At 38.2% G+C, this 22,559-nt stretch overlaps 1 protein-coding gene across 2 annotated transcripts in view; it reads left to right on the top strand.

Moving 5' to 3' along the window:
- Positions 1-22,559, top strand: part of LOC141443336 (LIM domain only protein 3-like) — a 53,923-nt gene that overhangs the window by 14,977 nt on the left and 16,387 nt on the right. The window contains exons 2-3 of one of the 2 annotated variants that reach the window (XM_074108578.1): positions 2,226-2,256; positions 22,314-22,402. In XM_074108578.1, the coding sequence (XP_073964679.1) occupies positions 22,357-22,402 (46 nt within the window). In that variant the 5' untranslated portion in view covers positions 2,226-2,256; positions 22,314-22,356. The remainder of the gene's footprint in view (positions 1-2,225; positions 2,257-22,313; positions 22,403-22,559) is intronic. The other variant, XM_074108585.1, reaches the window with a different exon arrangement.

Here is a 22,559-nt window from a genome sequence, read left to right as displayed (position 1 = left end):
TTTATACGGGAGTCTCTGACCATGCCGCTTTAAATCCAAGGTTCGATTCTACTCGCATAAACTGAGCTACTTTTGTTCTACAACTTTTTAAAAATATGATCACTGTTAATTTAATTTTCTTCATATAGATTAAATGTAATTCCAATGTATGCGATACAATACAAAATTGACAGCACATTGATAAATGTGGTGGCGGCGCCCGTGCCCTTCGCACCGCGACACAGGAACAGCATCGCGAGTCAGCAGGTCTACTACGAAACTCGAAACTTGAAGTTCGTGTCATGTGATCCCTCTCGCTCTCGTATTAAATAGTATAAGTGTAAGAGGGACCGCACGACACGAACTTCGAGTTTCGTAGTAGCCCTGCTGATCCGTGCTCGGTTTGTGTTCGGTGCTGTGTTTGTGGTTGGGAGTCATTCGGCAGATAGTAGTAATAAACGAGCTCTCGTACTAGCGGTTGTGTTTCATTACGTATACCTACACTGGTCACTGCATTACCTTATACTTACCAATCCGTACCAAGACACAGTGATAACACCGCCATGTCCGATACACTGACTTAACGATGAAAGTTTGAGGATCGACAAATTATCTAAATTCAAGTTATTTGATAGTAATAATAAAGGTAAATAAATAATTTTTAAAATGTTTTAAGTAAAGTATTTTTTTTGCCGCGATTAGTTTCGTTTTAACTTTAATAGGTTTCTTCTATATTTTGATTTGATTTTAAAACTTTTAAACGGTTTTAGTTTTATTTGCAAATACCTTAAAACTTTACTGCCGACTACTAAGCTGACAGTAAAGTTTTCTTAATTACTTTGTTTCCAGTCGCAAATATTAGTTACTAGCCTGTTGCGCGCGACTCCGTCTGCGTAGAATTTGTTTATCGGTATTCCGCGGGAACTATGAAATTTTCCGGGATATAAACTATCCTATTACTTATGTCCTTCCCCGGGACTCAAACTATTTGTAAGTATACCGAATTCCATATAAATTAATTCAGCGGTTTAAACGTAATGAGGTAACAAACAAACAGACTTACAAACTTTTGCATTTATAATATTATAATCCTTTTCAAATAGCTTGGGTACATACGATGTCACATGTAAATGAGGAATTAAAGGGTTGTGACTATGTAAATTCGAATCGATTTTTTGCTATTTTCGATTAAATATGCTGAGGGTATGTAATCGATTTTATTAGTGATAGTTTTTAATTTTAACTAGTTTAGCGTAGCAAGTGTTTTTTGCTTGTTTATCGGGATCTCGAAAACCCTGCGGTCTTTTTAGCAATATGTATCTATATCAAAAATAATAGAAGTAAAAATATAATAAAAACAGTATAATAACAAAATTGAATAACAAAGTAACAGTTAAAAAAACAAAAAACATAAAAAAATACGAAACACTCAAAACAAAGACGCATAGAAGGCCCTACGCTCTCCTACTAATTGACAGATGACGCGAGTCAAACGATTTGACAAGATTGTAGAATTGATTCAGTCGATAGGCAGAGCCACGCTCTATTATAATTGAGTTCCGTTTAACACGATGAAACTTGACGAGATTAAAATTTATCTTTTTAGTTTTATAACAAAATAATGTATGTATGTATGTAAACTCTTCATTGTACAAAATAAGTAAACAAACACAATTGACAGACATTGAGACATACGTACGAATACGAACATATTTAATGCGATTTTTTTTTAAGTGATTAGTGTTTATTACAAAATATAATATATTTATATATATAATATACTAAATAATAAATATAAAAATATTTTCAGCTATCTGAAATATTCATGGCGTCGAATGGAAAAAAAGCAAATTATGTCACCGTACGTAGCCAAGTTATTTGAAATGGATTATAGTCGGAAGCAGGATTCATATTTATCAAAACTGTTGTTATTCCAATTTTATAAACAATACCCACATTACATCTGCAAGCGACTCCTGTCTCTTGGAAAAGTAAAACGCTTTCACTCGCTTGCGGGCACAGTAGGGCGACGGAACGCCGTCTGGCGCGGGCAAAGAGCGCCACAATTAGGGCAGGTCGGGCACGCCGGCTACTTGCACCCACGTTTATAATCGCTCTTATGCAACCTTTATACGGTCCATATCAGAGTAACATGGACTTCAGAACTATATTGTGAACGCGCTCGGCTTGCAACCGTTCGCACTTGAACTTAACGCAACTTTTTCACGATCTTTCTATCATTTCAGATTATCCATCGACGTTGCTGCTTAGCTATCGGTAAGTTTTCTATGATGATAAAACTGTCATGTTTTGATGTAATGATTACTGTTATGCTTGAGATGAAAGAATGTTACTCATTTATAGTTATTCATAAAACGATAAACGAAGCGTTGAATAGTTTGTGTTATAGATACTGTGGTTAGGTACTTGTCATCTTTCTACTCGTAACTAACTTCAACCTATTTAATTCCACTCGCATAGAATTACGCCTTTGAATAGGTAAATATACAGAAGTATATAAACCGGTGGTAGATTTTTTTTGACATTCATACCTCTATCTGCTTGTTATAGTCTAAATTGAATAAAAATATTTTGACTTCGACTTTAATATATTATACAGGGTGTATCATCATATCATCAAAAGCAAGAATCCCAGTAGGATATGAAAGTGCGCATGATTTTACGATGATTTCCGTGAAAAAATCACCTTATGTTTTTACCCAAAAACCCATACTTTTTCAAAATCGTGCCGAGAGCGCGTATTTAAGTACTCAGGTTGTTTACTTTCTTTGGGTATGCTAATTGACTTACAAGCAAGGAGATACCAAACTATGTAATAAATCATAAAAACCGCACCCTATCTAAATATAGCTTTTCATTATTAAATCTGCTATCTGCTCTGCAGCCATCAGCTAAGAGATAACGCACCCTCAAACCCGCAATGGTATTTACATTCAATTTAAATTGCGGTATGACGTGTGGCAGGATCGTGTGCAGGAAACAGAGGAAAATGCAAGGGGCCCACCCAAACTGAGTTATTGCTAGTGCTTTCTCTCTCAGAGTAGTGCAGATCGTGAAGGATAACAATATCGTCCCTTGCGATGTCGTTTGTCGCTTGCGTTAGGCGACGTGGTGTCTCGGTCTGTTCGCTGGCGATAGCACTATGTCATTACTGATATCAGTCGATCAGCTCTCGCGCAGGTTAACTCCCTATGTACGTTGCCATTTTGCAGAGGGGATGTCAAACTATTTGGTTTTACAATTTGAAAAATACATTCTAAATAGTCTAGTGTTGCATGTCAGAAAATGCAGCGAGAATGTAGTTTTCGAACCACAACTGTGCACAGAGGTAGAGGTAGAGGTAGAGGTCTTAACTTGAGATGTGGACGTCAAAAAGACAAGGACTTAAAATATAATTGTAGGTAAGTATATACAATATCTGAGCGGAAAGTTGGGTAAATTCACAAATTTCATGAATTCCTTACACCTCTTATTGCTCCATCGAACAGGGGTGTAAAGGGTTCATCTGAAATTTTATACGCTTTGGACATCGATCAATGTAAGGAAACATTTTATCAGTCTAAATATTAGTTCAACTAACCCAATCATCTACTAAAATACCTAGATATTTCGGATAAATTTTTAGACATATGGGTAATGTACAAATATGAAATTATTCAAAGTTTCAAAAATAAGTACCACCGACTCTTATTCCGACGCAATAAGGCCGTAGTAACATATTTTTGAGTGATTCGAATAGATACTTATTTTTGCTCTTGACTTTATATGCAGCTCAACAAGTAATAACGGCAAAATATATACGATACCAAACTTATCACTCGTGGAAGAGTTCTTTAGCTTGGTTACACGATATTGTATTCAAGCTTGCATAGATAGCACTCAATAAATTGAAGTTTAGATTTTCACGCCAGCAAATCAGTAGTCAGAATCTGCCTTTACTTATTTCTTGCTAAGTCTAGACAGCGGGGGATACACTATCTTAAAATGTGCATGCATACTTTTATACTTTCTTATTAAAGTTAAGGCAGCCTTATGTTTTGAGTGACAAATCCAATTTCATTCTCGACTGCCCCTCTCGGCCCGCGCCCCGCGGACCGATCAGACCTTATCCAAATTGGATCTTGAATAATAAAGAATCGGGGCGATTGGATTTTATTCCTTAAATTCAATTAGCACACGAGGGTCGCGTGTGTGACTGCAGACGAAAGATAGAGGCATATTATCGTATTAAAAGGGATCGTATGGGTTTATTTGGACGGGAAAGAGCGTATTTTAAGCTCTTATAACTAAATCAAAACACATTTCTTCTCTAATGGTTAAACTATTCTACTCTACATTGTGTGTACTTCAATTTTCTAATTATAAATTGTAACCATGGTACAGAAAATATGGTTTAGTGTGACAGTTGTTATCCCATATTGACCATGGTAGAGCACGCTATACTAGAAATGACATGTATACCTTTTTACAGAATAGGTACGTCATATTTAATTGTTTGAAAACATTTAATGAATTTAATTTACATGTAATAAATTAATAATTATTATTTAAAGTAATAACATTTTACATTTTTATACATCAAAAGTTACTTAACTTACTTAAAAAGAGAATAAATTGAACCCTATCTAGGGCGTGTCTGACACGTTCTTGGCCGGTTTTTTAAATAAACGGGTCGAAAAACTCGAGTTTATTTTTCATTGGTTTTTCTAGTGTTTGTTTGTAGCACGATAAATATTGCGATTAATTTTTAGATCGTTATATCAGTAACATGCATAAAAGTCATCATTTACCGCTAGATTTTCTATTACACATAGGTAAATAATAACCACCTGGTTGTAACCAAGTCACGGTACGACCAAGTGGCTAATTTTAAACATGATGTAGTCTGAAGTGTCCGGAGAGCATTATCTGGTGCCGTTGACAGAAGACTTTGAAGATATTAAAACGAAGTATCGTAAAATTGTATTAACATAGAATAAAGAAGCAATAAAAATAATATATTACGTTTGTGCTAATTTTAAACCAGTCTAAAATAACAAATAATGGGTAAAAATGAAGAATTATGTTGTTGCTTTTTGTGAACTTTTAAAGCATTAATGAATATTAAATCAAGATTTTGAAATTCTCGAAAATACCACACGTAAATGTCCACGCTGCTTTATTTTGCTATGTAGTATAATTTAAAGAGTCATTATTCGGACGTTTCAACCGCCTTACTTTCGTGGTCCCATTTTTTTTAATTGGCTGTACAGCCGTAGGTAAACAATATGGATCTTGCATGGTAGGGAGTACCTTATTTTGTTTACGTTCTGGTTCTGTGACGGTTAACCATACAAACCACAATCTCGGAATGATGATTGAGGTAAGTAAATATATATATTGCATATCAATAAATAATAGAAACCGGTCAAACGTGTGACGATCTTAGGGAAAAAAATTAAAATTTGAAATAAAATGAAAAACAACATACTTTTCTTGCACGGGGATGCCTTTATCTTTTATTTTTTTATTAATTTTATTATTTGTTGTTGTAGTGGCAATAAAAAATACACGTTTTGTGCTCATTTCCCTGTGACAGATAAACAGAGAGACGGAGAGCGAAGCGACAGTAAGAGGGTTCCGTTTGTCATCCTTCGGGTATAGGTAGAGTCATTTACGATGACGCGTGCCGTGGTTCTTATTACAATGTCATTAATGTCTAATTTTGACAAAATCACGCGTCTTCGTGGATGGCACTAGGTATATGTGTAACCCTAAAAAAATATCACTAGGTATACTTTATTTTGAGTCGCGCAGTGGTATACTTATATTATTTCAGAACTTGTTTTGATTTTTAGTATGGTGGTAGCGAACTTTACATACATATGTAAGAGTTTTGATTTTTCTTCTTTTTCCATTTTAGTTACACTTAGGTACTTAGTACTTAAGTGACATCTAATTTAAACTCAGTCCATTAAGTGAATGAATAACGGAATAAATTGCGATATTATCGCTGCCGTGTGTGACATAAACATCGAAATCTACTCAAAGTAATGGAAGCGATTTAAAGTAACTGAATCAGACCGATAAGCAAGCGCTTTATTAAAAGGGTCGGTGGAGATTAGAAATGGTGTATTTATAACGCAATTAAAATATTATTTACGTGTATTAAAGCTATCAAGTCATTAATATTTAATTAGCGAGCTTAAGTTTTAAGCCGCTTATCTTAAGAGCCGCATGCACGAATAGTACCTATTTAATGCCAACATTGCTTATTCCAGAGCTTGTTCATTTGTATTTCGTTTATATAATAATTTTATTGTTGTAAGCGTCTTCAATTTCCAAGCGTTTTACCTTAATAGCTAAACAGTTTCGGCTAGAAAATAAAGGGAATAAAAACCAAGCTGCGCCGACGTCGCTATATTTGAACCCTCTATCATTCCTTTAAAATTTTTGTTAAGCTTTCATATGAACTTGACAAAGGGAAATTATATAAACATGATACAACAATATTGGTTAGCAATCGGTATTTATTGCCAATTCCTTCTGTATGTAAAGCTCTATGATTGGGACGTAAATCACATGCAGTGTTTCGAAAAGTAAATTAACAGGCATATATATAGCCTTTCAGTTGTATTTTTTCTCTTGCGTAATATCTATATCTGCCGAGCATGGGAAACATAGCGCGTCATAATAACGATATAAACCGTAATTACATTAAAGTTGCATAATGTTGGTGCTAATTGAAACCGCATGCTCCGCCGGTTTAACAGGCGGTTTCAAGCGTTTTTTGTACATTAACATCACGCTATAATGAAACATATGGTGATCATTAATGTGCTGCTAAAACACGTATAACGCATTAGAGTTGTTTTGCGATATTTATTGCTACCAAGGATATAAACATTTTAAATAACCATATCCTTCGAGTTAAGAGTTAGAGAAAATGCGAACGTTGGTTATAAAACGCAAGAGCTAATTTTTTTTAATTAATCATCGGACGAATTACTTTTTGTAGCGTCTTTAAAAACACTGTCCAATCGACTACCAAAACATATTTGTATGGGTTACCTTATTCCAATTTAAAAAGATATAAAAGTAGATACAAACAGACTGGAATTCCAGGTACGTATTACAAAGGAGTTATGTAAAGTTTACCTAGTGGCAAATACAAATACAAATAATTTTAGAATATTAACAAATAACTCAATTTCATTTGACAGTGTATTTTTTTGGCTTATCTTTCGATTCCAAGCAGTATCACGTACCCATTGTCTAACTAAATGGTGGCGTCGCGAACTCGTAATTTACACGCAAATGGAAGTGTACGTGTTACCGCTTCACACTTAAATTGACTGTCCATCAAATCGCACTCCCCAGAATCGCCGCCGTCCGCTATGATTTAGTGCGCCTGATTTACAGACGCCGTCCCCTTGGAACTCGCCACACGTTCTAGGTAACCACCAACTCGCATACTTACTACCGTACCGGTTGTTCTCAGTCGTCGCGGAATCGCCTCACGCTCACGCTTCGCTCCGTTTTGCCCCAACACTGGTCACTATGCATTGCACTCGCGTGATGTTAGTTAATTAAACTTTAAGCTTAAGGGAACATTTAATTTCCGGAGCGGCTTCAAAGGATCGTGTTTCTCTCGTTTTATTTGTTGCCAAGCCCTGTTGGATGCAACTTCTTTAAGGCGTCTTTTTGTTGCTTCATGTTTCATGTACTTATCGCTGGGCTGAAATTATGTTATCGTTTAAAATAGTTTTTACGCTATCTCGAAAATGGTGTGTGACATTGAATGGGGGTTAAATCGAGAGTAGTATGTATCGTCATCAGCTTTGTAGAGCGTGTGGTTGGCGGCTTGTGGTGGATGAGCGAGTATAGCGGGCGATGGCGTGCAGCACAACCTTAAAAGCAATATCCGGAGCCGGGCGCGCCGCGCGGAAATGAACCGGAAACGGCGGTGTATTAAGCCGCAGGTACCAGCCCTTCAATTTATAAACGCTTGTGGCCGCACTCCAGCGTTCTCTGTTGCTGAGCTGCTCTCGCAGATATCCGGTGCACTTAATTTGTAACTTGCACTGCCAATCCTCTACTCTACACAGTAGCTAAGTAAAACTGCTTTATAAAATACTGTTAACAACCGTCAATATACATAAATGTTTAAAATTTGTTATACTGCTCGCATAAGTACTGTTCTGTCTTGGTCCATAGAGCATTATAATAAAAGAGATTTTGTATACACAATGACTCATAAATGAAGCTGATAGTACGAAAACCCAAAATGCATTCTCTCGGCCTGAGCTAACAGTGAAATGAAATAAAGTCCGCAAACAAAAGTTTGCAAATCCAATATGATTTGGTGCGACGGTAAACATCGGCAGCATCCCGGTGATATCGCGAACGAATAACATTAAACTTTGTATGGATTGAATGTAGAAAACCAATTTTGGTGTTCGGCGAGTGCGAGCCGGCGGGATGAGGGTGTCAGAACGCTTTGACAGCTCTCTGATTGAAAAATACGGAAGCCTGTTTATGGAGTAAGTGCTGGGTGCCGGGGTGCAGCGGCCGCGCGACCAGCTCGCGTCTCACGTCATGCGCCTGCTTTCCAAGTATTCATGTACCTTATTCGTTCAACACTTATTATATGACTTATAGCCGCATTAGGAAAATGCTTATAACTATTTTTTACATAAAATTAAAATCATTACTTACATTGGGACTAAATAACGGATCGGATATGGTAGAAACATTTGTTAAAGACAAGGCCAAGAAATTTTTGGCTTCTACAAAAAAATATGAATACATAAAAATTAAAGTATTAATGAGACAGTATCACAGAGGTCTTTCTGTAGACCACGACTTCTAGGTACTCTTATCGATACACTATTCTGCAGGAACGTTATTTTTTTCCGGGATAAAAAGCAGCCGCCTATGATAGCTTTCTAGCTGTTCTAGAGATTATCTTCTACGTACAATCTTTACCCCTGTTTATTATATGTAGAGGTAGGTAAATTACTTAAAATATTTTATATAACTTTGTGTAATCTCATGGTCATGGTACGAAACTACAAATTATGTTCACCATGGACGCCGCAAAACGATCGTTAATAACATAAGTATACCCCACAGCACTTCAGTCAAATTTTCATGTATCTGTCAAAAGCCGATAACAATTTTAACTTGGAGCAAAAATTTATTCATTAGCGCTGTGTCATTTTGGTACGAACCATTAGCGTACACTTAAAAACGTTTTTCATGTGGACACGGTAATTTGCGGGATTGTGCACTATGTAAGTTGTCTTGTTATTTAGTTATGAGTTCTTACATTGACTTCATACTTATAAGTTCTGCTTAAATATGATTTACCATTTTAGATATGATTATTTATTTACTTAACTAGCTAAGTATACCAACAATAGTACAATATAAGTTAAATCTTGTGATGTAGGTAAATGATTAAATAAGTAACATTGTGAATCTGTTTAAAAAAAATACCTCGTTGAGTTTCTTGCCGGATTCTTCTCAACACAGAGGTTTTTCCAAACTCGTGGTAGATTTTTTTGACATTCATAAGTGCTTGTTATGACCTAAATAAAGATATTTTGACTTTCGGATGTTTTTTTTTTTTATAAATTATAATGGATAAGTATTACACCATTGTACCTACAAAACATAGATTAGATTTTAAACTTTAAATAGTCTACTGTTCTCCCAAGGTTCTCCCCGACGATTTGAAGTGCTCGGCCAAATGACTTTGAAATATGCTTAAACTGCTTCTTGGCATCGATATGGCGTCAAGTGATAAATGGTTTGCGAATTATGCAAGTTATGAAATATCTCATAAACAGGCGCGCACACCAGGCGATCACGCTTCGATATATCACGATTTTGACATCAGCGCCCAGCTATTGGAATCCTGCGGATGATATTCCTTCGGAATTTATAGTAAGCGAATGGTGAAATGGTCTAAGGTATAATGGTGCGGTAAGGTCTGCGAATCATTTATGTCGACGAAATAAATATGTCTCATTATGTTTATGCAATATTGTAACTAATTAGTAATTTTCAAAAGACAAAATATCTATATTCAATTAAGGCTCTACCAAGCACAAGAATGCCAAAAAATCTACCACTAGTTTAGAAAAACCTCTGTTAAGAACAATCCGGCGAAAAAGTCAACAAGGTTTTTTTTCACAGTGTGATTTATAGACTTACACCACAAGTATTTCACTCAACTACTTTATTTAGGGCCTGTTTCACTACTTGTCGACTAACTTTAAATGACGGATATCAGTGATGCCGTCTCTGTTTGTTTTGTCCGAATAAACAAAGACGGCATTACTTTTATCTGAAACTTAAAGTTAGTTGACAAGTGGTGAAACAGGCCCTTACTATTTGAAGTAAAAGTTCACCAATATAGATCAGAATTATTTACAAATATAGTGATGATACAATGAGGGTATCTTGAGAGGCAAAATATTGTTAGATGGTGTTAGTACACAGATCTCCGTTTGATGTTGCAGACTTGCTTGCGATTGGCCCATTCAGTTATTAAACCAATCATAAACGTGACACTAACGCGATAATTGTAAAACAACCTTGCGAATTCTTACTAGTGCCAATTGTAGTGTCACAGAAACCGTCATTCTTAAACTTCTATTAACTGAACATTAGTTTGTCTTTTATGCATAAACTAGCTTTTGCCCTCAGCTTCGCCCGCGTGGAATTCGGTTAATGCGCGCTGTTCCCTCGGGAACTGTGCACTTTCCCGGGATAAAAAGTAGCCTATGTCACTCTCTGGCCCATAAACTATCTCTACCTATGTCAAAAATTACGTCGATTAGTCGCTCCGTTTCGACGACAGACAAACACACACACACTTTCGCATTTATAATATTAGTATACTAGACACAAATTAGACCATGTTTTTCTTATCACAGGTTTGTACCTGATATTTTATGAAGAGGGGGGACAGTAGTTACTTGAACCTTTTGTATTACCACATTATATTTAGTAGATACCTACTAATGAACTTTTATCTATCACAAAAACCTATTCTCATCCTAATACTCAACAATTATAATAATAGAACTAAGAGTATGATATTAACACCTCAATCACTGAATACACGCAGCTCTATGTAGGTAGGTAGGTGTGTATCTATTTACATAAAGCTTAACCTACTCACCGTTGATAACAAGTAAAATTTTTATTAAGCCGTGGTGGCCTAGTGGTTTGACCTATCGCCACTCAAGCGGAGGGTCGTGGGTTCAAACCCCGGCTCGCACCTCTGAGTTTTTCGAAATTCATGTGCTGAGTTACATTTGAAATTTACCACAAGCTTTGCGGTGAAGGAAAACATCGTGAGGAAACCTGCACAAACCTGCGAAGCAATTCAATGGTGCGTGTGAAGTACCCAATCCGCACTGGGCCCGCGTGGGAACTATGGCCCAAGCCCTCTTGTTCTGAGAGGAGGCCTCTGCCCAGCAGTGGGACGTATATAGGCTGGGATGGATTTTTTTTATCCTGACGTAATTTTGTTTGAAATTTCATCAAGATTGTTAAGATTTTTACGACAAATTTAGTTGTTGCGCTTACTACTTATGAGCACGCAAATAATATAATGTGTATGCATTTAAATAACGCTCAAATGCCGCATATGTGGCCTTAGCGCGCCCGGTGAATGCACTAGCAATGTATTAGCTTTTACGTGTAAAGTGATACCACTCCAAACCGGTAAATTCATTCTTAAAAAATCGCACATAGTTACATTCAACAGCAAATGGTATTTGCTTTCTTAACTCAAACTTAATTTTATTTACCTAACTGTCGTATTTCACACTGGTTTAGGTTAGGAGCGCATTCTAAAAAATTAATTATCCCGTATCGCGTCGTCCGATCCCCAGTGTCGTTAAGGTTATTGAAAATGTTAAAGCTGTCTCCGATTTCTTTTGAAAGTGCCTCACGAAACTCTATTGTGCTCAGTTGAATCGCATCTTAATTACAAAACGGGTGAATATTTAATTAAAAACTTTCCGCACGCGAGTAATTCCTTATTCCATGTATACGAGATTGAGTCAGCGTCGATTCCGCTGTTCTGCGGAGCCGTCGACATCCGACAAGGGTTTTTAATTGAACGTCGAACCATTGTGCTCGTTAAAGCGATTCAGAGTTAATCACCGCGTTTTTCGTTCGGCGTAATGGAAGAAAGTAATTATCAATTAACTGCTCGATAATGGATCGCGGCCGCTTATCCGCCGGCTTATCTGGACGTATCTATCTAGCTGTATTACGGCCCATTCCCTCTCCGGTTTATCTTTTTTTAATGAATTTAAATTTGTCGTCGATCATTACCAGGCTTGTGTCAACATCCGGTCTTTGGGTCGGTTTAAAACAACTTTCTAGTTAAGTACATCGAAATCTGCAACTTAGTTGATTACATGCTTACAATTAAGTATTTATCTACATAATGACTCCTAAGTAGTACGCCGAATAATAATATAATCATCATAATCCTGAATTGATTTATGTTTCTGGTGTGTCAAAATAATTTTCATGTCGCGATTTTGTACCAGCGTTTGTTGAATTTTAGGAATGTTTTTAGATTTGTGTTAGTGAGATCGGATGGCGAGCAACGGCTGCGAAACGAGAGGCATGGCGGCGTTGGCGTGACGTTGCGCCGTGAATTAGCATTGTAAATGCAATCACAGGTGTCAGCTCGCCCGCCACTCGCTCATCGAATTTATACCTACGCCTTCCGCGCCGACCGCCATCAACGCAACAATTTATTGTCTTTAAATGGCTATTAACAGAAAACACACCTTAGTAGAACAATGCAACTATAACTGTCACTTAGGACATACTACCTATCAAGTATCCTCCTCATAATTACTTTTTTATTCCGCTTTAGTACATAGTCCGTTTTTCTAAACAGACCGTTCAGTGCCAAGAATGTCCATTGACAATAAAAGCTTATAAAGTCTCACATCAATCAGAGTTATCGATGTCGAAACCGGAGTTCGTTATTGTGTGTTGCTTGATAAAAACAACCATTAAGCGGATTAAACATGTTGGAAACCAATTAAGGTCTTAAGAGCCGACATTGTAACTTACCTTTGTGCACATTTATTAGTTTTAATCAGCTTATTATTATCACTTTAATTAATCATGCATGTCTAGGTACTTAATATAAATTTAAATTAGCCGCTGCTTAGAAATTAAATTGGTTAATAAAAGGTTCATACTTACTACCTTTTATTTAGCAGTAAAACAATTAAATTACATAATAAAATAGTTTTTCGACATTTTCTTATCTAAAACCTATTTCCTTCAGCATAGCAAATAGCGTAATTCTGAGTAATAGCTAATAGCTTTTATGAAATAATTACATCCACACTGATTAAACTCAGTCAGCGAATAAACTTTCCATTTCATTAGGAGCGTTGGCTTCTTTAGCATAAAAATGGTTTATATATATTAATATATACATGCAATTAACCTGCTGTAATAGCCTAATTCGATTTTTTAATATAAAATGCAAGTTCTTAAGTCTGTTTGTTCGTTACTTCATGAAATTCGGTATGCAGACAGTTTGAGTCCCGGAAAAAGACAAAGTATAGTTTTTATCCCAGAAAATTGCAAAGTTAAACGATATACGAATTCTACGCATAGTCGCGGATAACAGGCTATAGTAAAATAAATAAATGCGAAAGTTTGCAAGTCTGTCCGTTTGTTTGCCTGTTTGTTATCTACTTCATCTCGTCTAATCCATTGAACCGATTAAGATGATATTCGGTATACAGATACTTTGAGTCCCGGAAAATGACATAGGATAGTTTTATCCAGGAAAATAGCATAGTTCCCGTGGGATAGCGATAAACGAATTCTACGCGGACGGAGTCACGTGTAACGGCTAGTGGACTATAATATTTGTACTCCAGCTGCTTTGTAGGCCGCTTCCAACCGAACCAACTCGAGGTCTAGGGGATGCCTATTGTTACAGCCTGTTTATAGTTGTCGTACTTTATTATAAATTTGTTTTTTATTTAATAAATATACTTAATGGATCGCGTGTGTTAATTAATCATACCGCCCTGGACCTATAACACTTATGTGTAACAGGGGACATCCTACGGCTAATATGATGATGATTATGATGAATATTGTACTCAATTGAATGATAAATCACAATATACTCGTAATAGGGTTTCCTACCTAAATAAGTATGTGTGGCCCTAAAAGTATTTTATTTATGTGTACGCCTGTTGTCAGTATCAGTATCATGTTGTCTTAATCGGTTACGGTAGCAGCGTATTTCGAGCCCTTATTTATTATTTACTATGCAAAACTCTGGTATGCCTGGTAAAGCGGTAACTGTGGAACTTTGGACTGAGATCTGAGTGTACTCGGCTGAGCGGCGCCGGGTCCTTCAATTATAAGCGGTGCCTTGGACGGCGACAACTTGTTTTGTTTCAGACAACTTACCCATTGTTGGTGCAATTATTTATGACAATTTCCTCGCCGCATTTATCTCAATTGATGGTGTTTATTAGACAACTGATGAGTGCGCCTTATAATCTGTACATTTTGTCGTTATAGGCTGTCTCTAATTGACATTAAACACGTCATGTTGTTGACTCATTTTTGGTTATCAAAAATGTCTGATTGGGTATACGGCTTGTATTTAAGCTTGTTTTATAAAGATATATCACGAACAAATTTTATGGTTTTTTTCAACCGTCATCCGCCCCAATTTTGCAGTGGTTACTAATGACGAAAATTACACTAAACCTACCCTGGAAGCATCTTCTGTTTCACTCACTTATAATATAGAGATTTTAACTAATTTTTTTTACTCTTGCATACAATTTTTCAAACATATTAAAAAAACTTTCTCCTGCTAGTTAAAAAACAACAAAAACAGATGCAGCGTAAGGGTTGGGATTAGCCAATATTTGTGGCAAAGCGTGAAAGGTTAGTGGTTAAACATCACAGTCTGGGGCATAGGCAACCATAAAGAAGGTCGCTCTGTGGTGTATCCGTATCCAATTACTGATCTTATAATACGAGTAAATAGGTATTGGTCAAACTGATCAAAAGTGTTAAAATGTTAATGTGAGGCCATTCTTGCCATCGTGTTAAGGATTATGATTGACCCGAATGTCTGAAGACCATTTCAAATTGCGTAATTAAATTAACATAATTTAAAATTTACGTTTAATATGGTAAATTTATTTTACATTTATGATGATTAAAGGCACGGACAGAAATGTATCGCTTAAAATATTAGCTGGAAGCATGAACCACAAATAGAAAGTTTCCATCGACTTATTTACCTATATTGCGAACATTGAATAATTCCGTGGTAATCGCAGGTAGAATCAAACCAGGCACGCGATGTCGCGAAGCAATAAAGGTAATGTAGGCAAGGTATTTGCCAATATCCTCGTGGAGTGGCCCTCCGAAATATCTTGAGATTGTATTCCCCCTACATAAAAATTGTTCCCGAATAGAGATACTACGCGGATAAATATTCAATTTCACTACGGACGAAAAAGATTTGATACCTTTTGTACCTACCTAGTAGGTTTATTGGATGATAGCCTTTGGAATGGTGTGGATAATCGTATTCATAGTTTCTTTCCAAATAAGAAATGTTGTAAATAAATAACAAGATTTAGATACAAAGTTGTTATTTCTGCCATGGAAATGTTTTGAAACATTATAGTAGCTGTATTTATAATGAAGCAGATTTCGATTTAATAAGCGATTTATGAAGTTTCGACGGCGTGTTGGAGTATGTCGTTTGTTCGCGTAAATAATCGGATGAGTGTAGAAACAGAGTGATTATAGCGGTGTTTAGTGACAGTGAGTGATAGGAAAATAATCGCTCGTACGATCGAGGCGTATCCACGAGACGCGCCTAGCCGCGCGGCGGCGGCGAGAAGAGAACGACATGTAGATGAAAAGGGCAGCTGAATCTAATACAATCGGGGGAAGCGATACTCCTTCTTTAGTAGGGCTGGCGTCGCTGTCATAAATTATAGCAATATTTTATTTAATACGCTTAATAAAACTGCCCGAACTCCCGTAAGACGTGTTTGAACACAGAAATTCAGGTAGCAGTTAAAGTGACGTAGCTTAATTAGTCGACCGTTTTCCTATTCATTATTTTTTGAGCCATTTCTTAATTAAATATTATAATAACACAGCGTTGACATTTATTTTCATTAGTTACGCCGGCGATATTGCGTTCGTATTTCATAATATCCAATCCAATGGTTTTCCTAATAAAACACCAGTGGTATTGTTATACGGTAACTATAAAATGAAACAACGAGCGATTCTATATTTATGCCCCATTTCCCATCACACGCTTATAACTATGGGGAAGTAGTTAAAGAGTAATGTAAAGTTTTATTGCGTTCCGTGATACTGGGCGCGCACAAAGTATCGCATTGTTAGCAGCCGGCTGCCGGCAGCCCTGGCCGGGCCGGGTATTGAATGAGATTGCTTCTTACTTCGGCAAATGGATCACGTAGTGGATGAGATGTCACAGTGTTTTAACTTATCCCAATTCGGCTGATCTTCAGCCCGATAGGTAGACCTTTTAGGAATGGTATTAGTGCTATTATTTTAGATAAAATCTAATGGATATTCGGTCAGTTTGTTGAAGTGTTTTAAAAATATATACTTAATATATTGGTATGTAAGTAGGTATACGCTTAAACACAGTTAACAATTTGGTTAAATTACATTTGAGCCCAAAACTATTTGGTACAGAATAACTTTTTAATTGATTTTAGTAATAACAATGACCATTAATACGTTCGGGCTGAAGATACGTTACATAATCAAATACGTTCACACCCTGTAATTGGGAAATTCCCGAGCCGGGCCGCCGCCCGCGTAGCCGCCTCGGCGGCGGGTGGGCGCTGAAAAACAATTTCACGCCAAATCTTAGCTTGTGTTTTCCTATTTCCTTTTTATTTATCTTTTCGTCTTTTCTTTTCTGGAGAATCAATTTCACGGATGAGTGTGGCGATGATCGCAGTTCAAGAAGCGAGGGTGTGAGTACGAGGTGCACGTGTGCCGTGTGCCGTGCAGCGGAGGCTGTACAGAGTAGTGGTGGTCCGGTGCCGGGCGGGCGTCCGGCACGGGCCGCCCGCCTGCCGGCCTCATTACCGGCGCGTCGGAAGAACGCGTCTCGATAATAAGCTTTCTGCTCGCTGCTCCTTGTGATTGGATGGGCGATGCGTGTGTTATCGCGTATGCGGCTTGTGATATATACGACCCAATTTTCTTTAGGACGACTCGGTAAACGCTTTTGGTAGTTTGAGTGTTATCAATTTACTGTGTAATGTGGTCGGGTATGGAAATGTAATTAAATACGAGGCGGCGGCAAAAGTCTTGTAATGTGTTGCGTGGGGGAAGGCGGGTTAAGTGGTGAATAGCAGTGATTGTTTTGGCGCCCACCCAGATGGCATCGCGTTTCGCTGACATGCAATAGATAGAAGTATCCATGCCTCGTTGTTGTGCAGTCATAGGTCTGGCTTGAAATATTATGTAACTACCATAGGTTTTTATACTTCCGGTTCATTTTTCCTGGGAGTTTGAAGCTAAGGAAAGGATGCGTAGTTCTCAATTTCTGTACGATCAGAACACGATAGCTGAATGAGAAATAGATAAAATCTGTACAATTTCAAATCTGTAAAAATACTTTGATGTCGTTTCAAACAATGAAGAATGAGCAGGCAAGAGCTCAGAGAAGCCTAACGGAGTCGTCCGACTCAAAATTGTCGGGCCCAGGCGCCGGCGTGCCCTCGGAATTGACAATTTTACGGGCGGTTTATTTCCGGACACCGAACTTCCTTGGTCAGATCCTCGCCCCCTCCCGCCCCCTCACGCACCCCTTCCGCCTTTGACTGTCGACGGTAAACCCATTCGTGACTAACAAATATTGACACTTCATCACTCCTTAAACAAGTGTGCTATTAATTTGTATTGAACAATTCTAAAATCACGACTTACAATGAGTCGAGCTTTACATTAGCCGTGGTTCGAAACAGCAGCTCGTAACTACGATCATTTGCTTCATAATTGATACCTAAACCATTACTTTCAAGCTACATAAAATTTACATTGTATGTAAGTGTCTTAAGCGAAAGCTTCCCACTTAAAAGCTCTACAAATGCACTGAAAGCTCTTTCGCGCACTAATCCCAAACCTTTTAGCTGCAATCAAAAGCCCCGGGAGCGCGCGGGCCGCGCCGCCGACGTGGTGCTTGTGGAAGCGCCTAGGAATTTAATTTACATTTTTAATTAAGTTAAATTTTGTTCGGAGAGCTTTCACGGAATAGGAGTTTTCTTGATTAGAGTTCAGCTCTGGCTGAAGTTTGAGATTGATTAGTGGAGCTTTAATTGCTCTCTGCCGGTGAATAATGAATACGATCAGTGCGGAGTCAGAAGGGAGTGTTTAACAGATTACGACGTTAATGGATCAAATTGTTCGGCTTTACTCAGCTTACGACGTATGTTATTAGCCACATTAAATTGCAAAATAAATTAGCAATTTCAGTGCAGATTGCTTAATTATTTTTCAATAACAGCATATTTTAGTTGAAGGCAGGTCCATGATATGCCACGCGCCGCGCTGAGCTCCGGCGGGCCCGTAATTGACGGCTGGGGCGAATTTTAACGTAATGCTACTTAATTGATCGCGTTGATAACGCAATCATAATGGAGATACGGATAGTCGCCACTACCCGCCCCGCCTCAATAATACCCAAATGGGTTTCCGCCGCGCACCCCAAATTACTGGAAGTGCTTGTAATGGGCGCCTCTTCTCGCTCTTTGCTGGGTTGGGACGGGTCCGGTCGTAACACCGATAATATTGTAGGTATACACAGTCAATCACATAATTGCATTGCTTTATAGCATAACATTTCCAACTTTTATTTTAAAATATAGAAGGAAAAATATGAAAAAGTGGGTTTGTATAGTATAGTCGATGAAGAAATTCCTGTCACTTATACAATAATAAGGCTTTTAATAATTCACTGACTTTGTACCTACTGCTTCAAATATCAAAGTCTTGTATGGTTGGTTCATCCAGATTGCTACAATCCTTTTTGTTGACTTCAAACCTTGCAAGTTTATTTTGATTTACTTTCAGTAGTCAGATTGCCTTGAAATTTGGTATAGTTCGGCTGACAATGCAAGTATAGTCAACTAAAAGTACAGTCAGCAAAAAAGCTCGTAAAATTATTTTTTAACAATAAAATATTAGTTAAACTAAGAAAGTAAGACAGCTGGTGAAATTACCTACACAAAGGGTAACTGCCCTGTGTCTTGTAGGCTGGTAATACGACATCTGCATTCCTCTGATGTTGTGGATGTCCTTGGGTGGTGGAATTTAATAATTACCATCAGGCGAGCCACTGCTCATTGCCTCCCTATGCCATAAAAAAATCTGATATAAAAATGATCTAAAATTCTGATGTAAAAACTGTCATAAAAATGGTAAAGCACCTACTTGACCGACTACTTATACACTCAGGAAGTTACTCAAATCTTTCACATTATAGCCAAGACCTTCTATTGGTGCCTTGTAAATCTGGTAGGGCACAAAAGAGCCGTGCACTGGCCGAGGTAAAAGCGAATAAATAAGAGACTTGTGGCAAGCACTTCTCAGAGAACAAGTCGAGAGCCAGTGACGTACGATTTGACGTAGAATATTTTATCCGGGCCTGCGACTCCGCCATCCATTCCACTTATCCCGGCTCTCTGTTGAATTTTTGACACGTCAACGGAGGATGCCCTTTTCTGTGGCTTTTTTAGTGTGACAGTGCCCTTTAAATTTGTATTATACGGGCGTGAAGCGCGCGACAATTACTCCTTTGTCGGCGACGCAGACTCCAGTCGCGGCGACGGATTATTGTAGGGACTCCACGGCGCTCTCTGACTGATTGTTCCTCAACAGAGATGACATCACGTAAGTATTGTGTGGATACGCTCTTTGACTTCTTTTATAACCACACAATGGGAGTTAAGTATCTTCAGCGCTGCTCTTTTTTATTGTCATCAACGCTGGATTACACAGAGCGAACGGGCTCGTGTGAGATTTTTAAGCCGACTTCTTTCAGATGAGATCAAATTTAGTATTCTCAAATGAGATGAAGCGTTGAGTGGATCACAGAGCCCATTACTGTGATCCGCGAGCGGGCGCCGGGCGGCGCGCAGATGTCCGCCCCCACCCGCCAATCGGACCGAATCCGGCGCATAGCAATCCATATTAGATTTGCCCGCTCTCTCATATCCATTCTGAGATGTTCATATTTTATTGGGGCCAATAAAACGGATTCATGAATATGAGAAATGCATAACGAATACCGTATTTATGGTTGGAGGCGCGCTCGCTCCGCCGCGGATATGTCGCGGGTAATTTGATAGCCGCCTTTGTAACAGGTGCTGATGGGAATTTCGATGCGGTTATAAAAGGTTTTTTTTTTCATTCACCCGATTCGTTTGAGTGTGATAGCACAGGCGTTGGATTTTTATTGGACATATAGCTGCTTTTATATTCGATTTATGAGCTTGTAATGTTTCATGAAACAACATTTGAACACTTGGGTGATATGTTTTGTTACACAAAGCTTGTGAAGAATATTATTTATTGTTTCATACACTCATAATACTTTTTGTCCTTATAAATCAAAGTATGCCACGTATTATTAGTCTAAAGTTTCAATTTCCAGCTTTGTTCGGACGTCTAAACCTTTACGAACAAATACCGCCTGAATGTGCGTCTATTATCCCACTTACTTTGAGAATAAACTCTATGTCGTACACAATAGAATAGAAAATTTTAAGAAGACAGTCATAGAATGGCTGGGTTAGGATAAGAAATTTTGTTGTGTAGAGCGCAGGGTACAGTTTAGAGAGGAGCGGGCGGGCTTGGCTTTTGCCGTTTGACAGCAGTTTGTCGGAGTAATAAGGTCTCGCGCGGAGTGGACGTAAGGAGAGAATATCGTTTATTCTAATGAGGTTTCGCTGAGACGCGTGCGCTCATATCTGCCACTCAGCTTTTAAAATCTTTATAGTACATATACATGTGTGTGTTTAACAGTTTGTGAAAAGCTCCTAAGAAGTTTAAGTTTAGAAAATAAAGTTTTAGGAATAGAGTGCACATTAAGTACTTGTTTACATTTTGCTGAATGTCGAATTTTGTTTTCTAAATTGAAATTTCCTTTCAATTGTAAGAATCAGCTCCGGAAGGAACACATATTAATTCTTTTATCGTAGTATTATTGAGGCTATGGTTGGTTCCTTAAATACTAGACTTATTTGCTTGAAAGATTTCCGGATTATATATGTCGGCGGCCGATCGTAAATCCGGCAGATCACGAAATTCCTAGGCATATCGTGAAATGCCGCCATTTCATGAATTGGCTAAGGGACATCCGCCATATCGTTCATAACTCACCGTTTAGCGATTTGCCTAGTGACGTTTAGGCAGATCATAAAATTCCTAGGCATATCATGAAACGCCGCCATATCGGTTCTGGCACTTCGCCGGCCGCTGCCGCGGCACGCTCGCTTCGCTCGCTCGGCTCGTGCGTCGTGATCACAATTAATACTAACCACTCCTCGCTTCGCTCGTCGTACCTAAATTTTTCTATATAAATAAATAACAACTAGTGAATACTTTATTTACCAACAAAATACTAACCTCTAAAATACGGGCAGACGCCCATGCTTTTTTCACATTGTGCACAGAATCCGTTTGATTCACATAAAAAGAACGGAGCTGATGTTCAAAAGCTTCTTTTGCACTTCTATTTTGAATTCAATCACTATTTTCGGTTTAAAGATCATTTTGTTGTGACGCCGACATTTTTCACGCGCAAAACAAACACGACCGGTCAGCTGGTCACGGCCGCCATTGCATACGCAGCGCCACCAGTGGCCAAATAAGAAACTATTTTACGATGTGCCCGGTATAGAGCTAGGAATATCGACGAATGCGTTGCTCTAATCGATCTGCCGTATTATTTCTCAGGCACATCGTGATATGCCTGGCCAACGTTTAGGCATATCATGAAATGGCGGCGTTTCACGATATGCCTAGGAATTTCGTGATCTGGCGGATTTTACGATCGGCCGCCGACATATACACGTAGATTTCGCATCTATCCAGGATGAGTCTACTTTTGTCCGCCGGGGCGTAAGACGTGTTCATGCCAATTCAAGAACGACCTGTCATTAGAGCCCACAACTTGAAATAAGTGAGCCCTTATTTAGGTGTTATAATTAATGTAATTGTTTCAGGTTACTCTATAGTGCCGTGTGATGCGCAAGTGACAGCAGCACCATGATTCGCGATCCCCCGGCCATGCACAAACCTGACAGCGCAAGCAGTGAGTACATTACATTAGATTCAGGGGCTGTTTCACCATCCATTGATTAGTGTTAACTGGCGGTTAGGTGTGATGCCGTCTCTATTTGTTTTGTTCGAATAGACGGAGACGGCATCACATTTAACCGTCGGTTAACGCTAATCAATGGATGGTGAAT

This window comes from Choristoneura fumiferana, chromosome 2 (genome assembly GCF_025370935.1).
Source record: "Choristoneura fumiferana chromosome 2, NRCan_CFum_1, whole genome shotgun sequence".
NCBI classification, from domain to species: Eukaryota; Metazoa; Arthropoda; class Insecta; order Lepidoptera; family Tortricidae; genus Choristoneura; species Choristoneura fumiferana.
Note: the sequence above shows the minus strand (reverse complement) of the source record. Positions and strands in the feature narration are given on the sequence as shown.